This window comes from Oreochromis niloticus, linkage group LG2, assembly GCF_001858045.2.
Source record: "Oreochromis niloticus isolate F11D_XX linkage group LG2, O_niloticus_UMD_NMBU, whole genome shotgun sequence".
Taxonomy (NCBI): Eukaryota; Metazoa; Chordata; class Actinopteri; order Cichliformes; family Cichlidae; genus Oreochromis; species Oreochromis niloticus.
Window position 1 is genome coordinate 10,827,769 of NC_031966.2, and position 9,089 is coordinate 10,836,857.

Here is a 9,089-nt window from a genome sequence, read left to right on the forward strand (position 1 = left end):
ACTTAGCCAAGGTTTGTAAACAAAGAATGAAATGAATGAAATAAAGACATCACAACAGTTCTAAGTACTCAGAGATGGAAGTGATTTTTACATGGCTACATCACATGCTTGCCATGAATTTGGCTCTTGTAATGTCAGTGATTCCTCCAGGACTGAAGTAGTGGGAGTTGATACAGGAGGTCATGGAGCTGGAGAGAAGAGGCTGAAGGGAGTGTGGAAAATGTGCACAGTTACTGAAAACAGTGGCATACTAGAAGTGGGTTAGGGCCTTTCAGTGGCTATAATGATGGGGAATATTACTTTAAAGCTTGTTAAAATGTAACGAATTCCCACAACCGCCCCATACATAAACCTGTTTATATGTTCATATTTAATATTTGCAAAATATTTATTTATTTAGTATGGGAGTTTATAGTTTTTCCCTTACTCAGGTTTTCATTCTGTCCCAGATTGTAGACTTAATACTACATAATGCTATATGCAGACAGATGTGGGGAGTTCAAGAACTGTGATTGGCTGTTGAGTCTCAGAGAGAGATCTCGCTACCTCTCTCTTGACTGTAGTTAAGAAACATTCTTAGTCTCCTCTTTTTCATTTAGATCTACCACAGGCCACCACATCACTAAAGAAATAAAATAATACAGACAGATGTAAAGAACAATGGAACGTGATTTTGAATATTAGATCTCTGGGTGAAATCTTACATAAATCCTATTTCATCCTGTCCTGTGTTAATCCCAGTAACTGTTCCCTCCTTAGCAAGTTGGTCATAAGATGTTTCATGATGTGTAATTAGTGCCTTTTAAAAAGTAAATACAAAGCAAATATTTGTCTTGTATGACAGATTACATTCTTTCATTCAGTTTTATTTATACAGTACTGATTAAAACATTCTTCTCAGTGGGCTTTAGGTTGTAAAGTAAAGACCTTACAATAAAGTGTAACCATTACCCGAAGTGTGAGTGCTTTAATTTCACCAAGTAACCAGTTTTTCACAGGCTGAAATGTGACGAAGGGCCTCAAGGACAGAGTAAAAGGGAATTATTGTGAGATACTGTTTGAAGGAACCTGCTTATCTTAAACAAACACAGAAGGCAGCGATAAAGGGAACCTGTTGCTCCTTCTGTTTACCAGGATCTGTTGTCCAAACTGTCAGTGCCTGCTTGGGAATTCTTGTTAAAGTCATCAGGTTTGCTATCTGGCCTGGAAGTGTGTGGTTACCACTGGGCCTATGTGGAATAAGATTTCACTGTCTTTTCTACCCACACAATAGCAGTCGGATGAACAGAGGACTGCTCCAGGCCTGGTGACAGAATCTGATTCATACTGGGGAGAGATGTTATATAACCAAAGCAATCACATTTCACTATGGAGAATAAACGTTTTGAACTTTTTAGTAACCCTTTCTAAATGCTCTCTTCTTTTAAGCTGTTTTATCTGAAGATAAAATATCTTTATTTTAATGATTTGATGCTCAGGCTGGCGAAGAAGCACATCAATTTAGGGAGCAAAACACAAAAGCTGTTCCCATAGCAGGAGGCTTGTTAGATGTTGGGGAAAAAACAGTATGTCAACAACACTGAGTGAGCCTCTGGTGACTTTTTTTCCTGTCCTAGTAACCCTGAGAAGCATGGGAACTGTAAATAAAAGTATGCAAAAATGCTCCTACTGCCCTCAAGGCTGCAGACTACACAGACCATGAACAGATTGTTTAAGCATGGAGGAAAGTTCACTTTATGCCCATTAGCAGAGGCCATTTTGGAGCCATTTTTCCACGTCTCGGAGAGGATTTCCCATTAAAGATAATTCATTAAGACCCACTGTGATTATTTTTTCCCCCCAGTAGGATTTCTAAAGGTCAATGTGGGAGCATGTTGCATGATAAGTAAGGCATTGGAGAAATGTTTTACAGACCATTGATGTGTTACAGTCATGCAAATAACGTGTCCCTTGCTCTCTTCCATTTTATAGCAGATATGCTTTAGCTGATTAGTCTCTGCAATTAATGAATGGGCTGAATCACCAATGTAGTGGATTCCAGTGTTGAAATAAATTATGTTTTCTCTCAGGGTGTGAGATTTGTTTCTTAAATGGTTATCTGCATAGGCTTAAGGCTTTCTAGCTTGTTTTTTTTTTTTGTTTTTTTTATTACGCTGTATTCATTGTTTCAGTCATGTTTATACTTAAATTATTATACATTTTTACCTAATGCTGGCACTCTTTATCTAAGCTGAAATGGCTGTTTTAGCCAATACACTAAAGCCACTAATTGACATGATTTTGTTTTCGTTGGTATTTTATGGGCTAAGCTGAGAGTGGACACCCACTGATTGTGTCTGTTTCCAGCAGTTAGAGGGGTTATGCTCTCAATTCCTCTGAAAGGATTTTCTTTAACAACCTGGCTTTACTATTAATTATCTTAAGAACCTTGGGAAATAAGGTTGGCTTAACCTAATTATCCAAAGGTACATGATCAGTGACTAAGTACAGGGCAGGATCTCAAGGTCAGACATGACCAGTGTGGGGAGAGTAACTCTACTCATCATTAGCAAATTATGTAGCAAAGGTCATACTTGAATTAATCTTTTGGATCTTTTAATATACTGAGTAAGTTATTAGCTCAATTTGCCATCAGTCTCATCTTATGTCCTTCCCTTCTGTTTCAGGATTCCGCAAAATCAGCCTTGATGATCTGCGTAAGGCCTACATCGTCAAGGACGTGCAACAGTACATCCTTCACAGGCTGGATCAGGAGGAGGCCCTGAGGCAGCATCTAACCAAGGAGACAGCTGAGATGCTTAACCAACTTCACATCAAGAGCAGTGGTTGTTTCCTTTACCTGGAACGTGTCCTGGATGGTGTGGTGGAAAACTTTATCATGCTTCGTGAGATCCGCGACATTCCGGGCACTCTTAATGGCCTCTACCTGTGGCTCTGCCAGAGACTGTTTGTCAGAAAACAGTTTGCCAAAGTACAACCAATTCTTAATGTAATCCTTGCAACTTGTAGGCCACTCACAGTCAAAGAACTGTACCATGCAGTCTGGACCAAAAACATGACACTGACCATGGAAGAGTTTCAGAAAAAGATGGACATTCTCTCCAAATTATTGGTCGATGGCCTTGGGAGCACTAAAATACTCTTTCACTACAGTTTTGCAGAGTGGCTACTAGATGTTAAGCACTGCACCCAAAAGTACTTGTGCAATGCAGCAGAGGGACATAGGATGTTGGCAATGAGTTATACTTGCCGGGCAAAGCAGCTCAAGCCGCTTGAGGTGCAGGAATTTGCATTGCATCTTGTGAACTCCAATCTACAGATTGAAGCATTTAATCTGGCTCTTTGGATGGTTTGGAATGGAACTCCTGCTAAAGACTCTTTGAGCACCTCCATACCAAGGGAACAGGAGGTTCTGCAGCTACTGGTCAAAGCTGGTGCACACGTAAACAATGAGGATGATCATGCTTCATGTATTGTACAACAGGCCCTAGAAAGAGAGGACTCGATAAGGACACTACTTGACAATGGGGCATCTGTAAACCAGTGTGACTCTGGTGGAAAAACTCTGCTGAGTAATGCTGCATACAGTGGAAACCTTGATGTTGTCAACTTGCTTATATCTAGAGGGGCAAACATGGAGCTAGAAGATAACAATGGACAGACGGCACTTACCCTTGCTGCAAGGCAGGGCCATACTAAAGTGGTCAACTGCCTTATTGGCTGTGAGGCCAACATAAACCATACAGATCATGATGGGTGGACTGCTCTCCGTTCAGCAGCCTGGGGTGGACATTCAGAAGTCGTGTCTGCTCTGCTTTATGCTGGTGCCAAAGTGGACTGTGCTGATGCCGATGGCAGAACTGCTTTAAGAGCCGCTGCTTGGGGAGGTCATGAAGACATTGTGTTGAATCTTCTTCAACATGGGGCCGAGGTCAACAAAGCAGACAATGAAGGAAGAACTGCTCTTATTGCTGCAGCCTATATGGGACACAGAGAAATTGTCGAGCACCTGTTGGACCATGGAGCCGAAGTTAATCATGAAGACGTTGATGGAAGGACTGCCCTTTCAGTCGCTGCGCTCTGTGTTCCTGCAAGTAAAGGCCATGCATCGGTTGTGAGCCTTTTGATTGACAGGGGTGCAGAGGTCGACCACTGTGACAAAGACTGCATGACTCCTCTCCTCGTGGCTGGCTATGAAGGACATGTAGATGTAGTTGACTTGCTTTTAGAAGGTGGGGCTGATGTGGATCATACAGACAACAATGGCCGCACCCCTCTTCTGGCTGCTGCATCAATGGGCCATGCATCTGTAGTCAACACACTACTTTTTTGGGGGGCAGCTGTTGATAGTATTGACAGTGAGGGAAGGACTGTGCTGAGCATTGCATCTGCTCAGGGTAATGTGGAGGTGGTCAGAACTCTGCTGGACAGAGGTCTTGATGAGAATCACAGGGATGATGCAGGCTGGACCCCGCTACACATGGCTTCATTTGAGGGCCACCGGCAAGTTTGCGATGCCCTTATTGAACAAGGTGCTCGTTGCACAGAGGTAGATAATGATGGTCGAATACCGCTGATATTAGCTGCACAAGAGGGACATTATGACTGTGTGCAAATTCTTCTGGAACACAAGTCATGCATTGACCAGAGGGGATATGATGGGAGGAATGCTCTCAGGGTAGCTGCACTAGAAGGTCACAGGGAGATTGTTGAACTGCTGCTGAGCCACGGTGCTGATATAGATTACAAAGATGCAGATGGACGCCCGACGCTTTACATACTAGCACTTGAAAATCAGCTGGCCATGACAGAATATTTCCTTGAAAATAGCGCAAATGTGGAAGCTTGTGACACTGAGGGCAGAACGGCCCTGCATGTATCCTGCTGGCAAGGGCATATTGAAATGGTGAGGCTGCTGATTAACTATCACGCTGATGTGAATGCCTGTGACAATGAAAAAAGATCTGCCCTCCAGTCTGCTGCATGGCAAGGCCATACAAAAGTCGTGCAGTTTTTGATAGAGAATGGCACACATGTAGATCACACATGCAATCAGGGAGCAACGGCACTAGGCATAGCTGCCCAGGAGGGTCACATCGACGTTGTACAAATACTTCTTGAAAACGGTGCTGACCCCAACCACGCTGATCAGTTTGGAAGAACGGCAATGAGAGTAGCAGCAAAAGGTGGCCATTCAATGATTATAAAACTTCTTGAAAAATATGGAGCTACAACTCTAAATGGCTGCAACCCCTCCCCAGTGCATACCATGGAAGAAAAAACACCATTGGCAGTGACTGGTAAAATGCAGTCCCTCACCATCAAATCAAGTAGTTCTGGCAGCACTGGGGCAGGAGATGTGCAGTCATCTGGACGCAGTCTACAGAACGGGCCTGTGCATGCCTTCAGTTCACCGTCAGAATCTCCTGATTCCACTGTAGACAGACAGAAATCCTCCCTGTCAAATAATTCTCTTAAGAGTTCAAAAAACTCCTCTTTGAGAACCACATCATCTACAGCCACAGCACAGACGGTGCCCATTGACAGTTTTCACGGACTGACATTTACAGAACAGATTCAGCAGCACTCACTGCCCCGCAGCCGGAGCAGACAGTCTATTGTATCTCCCTCCTCTACGACAAAGTCCGTTAGTCAGCAGCCATCATCTCCATCCAGTGACTTTGACTGGTCTCAGCTGAAATCTGGTCTTAAATCAACAAAGGGAACTAAAACTGGAAATGGCACAGCAAACAGCAAAACAACACTGGGAGACAAGAAGAAAATCAAGAACAGTGGCTCAACCCAAGGTCAGGTTCTGGAGTATGAGATGACCCAGTTTGACAAGAGAATTGCCATTAACAAATCGGTAGCTAACATTGCAGTGAAAGATCCACATTGTAAGATCATGATTGGTGGTTCAGTTCAGCAGGAAAGGGGACAGTGCCAGGATCAGTTTTTCATACAGCAGCAAAGCTGTTCTGAGAAGAAGAGGAATGGTATAATGACCAACCCCAACTATCATCTACAGGGTAATCAGGTTTTCTTGGGTAGGGTATCAGTTCCACGGACTGTTCAAAACAGGGGCCACCAGGATGTTCTAGAGAACTATCCCATAGGGGAAACGGAGCTAAGCCTTAAACAAGCCCTGAAACTGCAGATTGAAGGATCAGACCATGGGTTTAACTACAAAAAGGAGACTCCATTATAGCTGGTAAGAGAGATTTTTTTTTTTTTTTTTTTTTTTAAATATTCCAGCATGTGATTTTAATGTAATACAGCAACCATGTGTTTATATGTTGAAATCAAGAAAGGGCGAGGGCACATAGCAAACAACACATGCTTTTGGCTTGTCTAAGGACTAATAAAGGAGCAAAAATGGGCACATAGTTGATACTGGAATGCACTGAATAGAACCAGCACTTGCATGAAGAAAGCCTCCCAAGCAAAGCATTAACCCAAATCATTCCTGTGCCATTTCAGATGTCTTGAATGCCATTCGTCATGCGGACGGAGGAGGGAATGTGCCAAAGCAACTGTTTTCATCTGCATTTTAAAAAAAAACAAAACTTTTTTTTTGACACTTTTCATCAGTGGGAGACCTCAAAATGTTACCTAGGGAAGATTGTTTTCTGCCTAAGGCTTATGTGAACTGATACTTCAATGTGCCTACATCTGTTACAGCCTTCTCCATGTATCCATGCAAACTATCATCTTAATTTAATGTAATGCTATTTAATAAACAGTGTATGCACTTTTAAGAGTAAAATGACAGACATGCATTTGTTCTAGTCACTCGTATCCCATCCATGTTTTATCTAAGTAACTGTTTGAGAAAACGTACCGATGCTTTTTGCTGTTATTTTGTATTAATGTTTGTTCTACTTTTTAAACACTGACAACAATGTACTGCTGAGTACAATGAAACAAACCAGAGGACATAACAGTAACTGATGCCATGGTATGAAGTAAGCGCATTGATAGTCTGCCTTTCTAGAGACCCCAAATAATCTGTGTTAACCTTGAGCAGCGTGTTAAACTTACTTTGTGTGTGATATGTCAATAGGTATTTTCATCACAAGTATATGAAAGTGTATTTATTTTTTGGGGAAAAAAAAGCCACTTTTTGTTTTTGCATTACATTCTATCATGGTGCTGTGTTCAGACGTTGCCTGCAGTCATTTTGAACTCCCAATTTGTTGGCTATGTAAGTTTGTGCATTATTAAAATAACTAAGAAAGAGGGAGGTTCATTGAAAATGTAAACAAAAAAATAATAATTTTGTCCCTATGGGATTTTTTTCTTTTTTTTTTCTTTCTTTGTTGTTGTGTTGTGCGTCCTGTTTTGTGTGCATTAAAAAAATATTTAAATAATCCATTTTGGTGCTAAAAGCAGCAATTTCAAGTGATTAAAAAATACATTTGTCAGCACAGTTACATGTATAACCTACTGCATTGCAAGAAACAAAATCCAAGCTTTGTTTCCGTATTGTCATGTGGTTCATTTTCAGTTAATTCCTGGCTGGATTTTTCAGGGGCATGACACACAGACTCACAAAGGCTTCAGCCCTTAAGACAACTACTAGCTGTTAGTGACATTGTCTGTAATGCAAAGTTGTAAAGCCAAAGTTGAATGGGCATATTCTGCCCCGCCTCCTCCCTGTGAGACACTGAGGATCAGTTCGACAGGACTTACCCCTGTGGGAGATTGAGGGGAGGAGGTGCTCAGCTGTGACACTGAGGAAACCGAAACATCTGTTTCTTATGAATTCTGTGGAGCTGCGTTAGCGTTTACAGGCTGTGTCATATTTTTTGCAGGCTTTTCATAATGTTAACAGTGAGCTATATATTGCCAAGAACTGGGATCGAGGAGTAGAAGCCTATCGCATGCACGAACACTTATAAGCCCTAGTGAAAGCTCTCAGCTCTTCAGTACTACAGTAGCTCAAATGTATGCCATGAAGGGACGGTAGAAGGATTCTAAGCAGGACCTGGTTTAGAAACAGTGTTGGAAAAACATACTGTATAGTCTTATTAAGCAGTTATCTTGTTTGTCTTGACTGTGTTTTGTCTGCCATCTTTGATTTGACTGTCAGTGATTGGATTGTAAATAGCTTACCATGTACATTCAACTTTCATTTAAAAAGAATTCCTGTATTATATGAAGTGGAATTTTCTGATGTATATTAAAGTGCTTAATAAACATATTTGCTTTACTGCTGAAACAGAAATTTTGCTTGCTTATTTCATTTCACATCCTTTTATAGTAAAAGGGCCAGTATGCTGACAGAAATGGTTGTGTTGGCCGTTAATGGTCCAACACAAGATGGATAATAAAAAGGTCACCAAAGGAAAGAGATTTGATTTATGGGAATGTACCAGAAACTGAAAAATCTGCACTATGATTATGTTGTTGTACTTTTTTCCCTCTCTCTCTCTCTCTGCTGTATTGGGGCTGTGAAACCACAGCATGTGCTGTTAATACCTACTTCACTGTTGGTCATTTGATATAGAGGGCCAAACCAGGACACTGCAGGCATCGCAACACATGGATCAAGCTGAAGTGGAGCAGACAAGTGTGCCAAGTGCTATCGCAGCCTCCCCCTCTCCTGCATTTCACTCCGTTCATTCAAGTTAAAAGCAAACTGAAAGAGAGCTCTAACAGAAGTAGCTGAAAGATTTGATTAAGAGCATTTTTATTTCATCTTACGCAATTGCACAATAAAGAAACTGGGTGCTTTTACTGGATTCATTGGCTGTGATTATGAATTATCTCCTATTCAAATTCCAAATTGATGCAAAGTGTACAGTGAAAACATTAAGCTGTGTTTCAAAAAGATTTAACTTTGGACCAAAGAGTTAATTCTGAGCAAAGTGGTTCTATTGACTAATTAGGTTTAACTGCCACCACCCAAAATGTCATGAAAAAATGCACCAAATAGCCGTTTAAGTGCCATTTAGACTTTTGGACCTTTAGCACAGGCTTCTCTGTATGTTTTGAGAGGGTGGGTGTTAATGAATAAACCATCTGGTACTGATGTCATGCAGTGTGCACTGTCCAAGCTTGGAGGATCTCCTCATGAACCCTCTGCC

The 9,089-nt window shown here is 41.5% G+C and overlaps 1 protein-coding gene across 1 annotated transcript in view; it reads left to right on the forward strand.

Moving 5' to 3' along the window:
* The window catches only part of ankrd50 (ankyrin repeat domain 50), a 38,680-nt gene extending 30,459 nt beyond the window's left edge, over positions 1-8,221 (forward strand). The window contains exons 4-5 of the mRNA XM_003443366.5: positions 2,667-6,211; positions 6,481-8,221. Coding sequence (XP_003443414.1) covers positions 2,667-6,208 — 3,542 coding nt within the window. The 3' untranslated portion in view covers positions 6,209-6,211; positions 6,481-8,221. The remainder of the gene's footprint in view (positions 1-2,666; positions 6,212-6,480) is intronic.
* Positions 8,222-9,089: the final 868 nt, after the last annotated feature.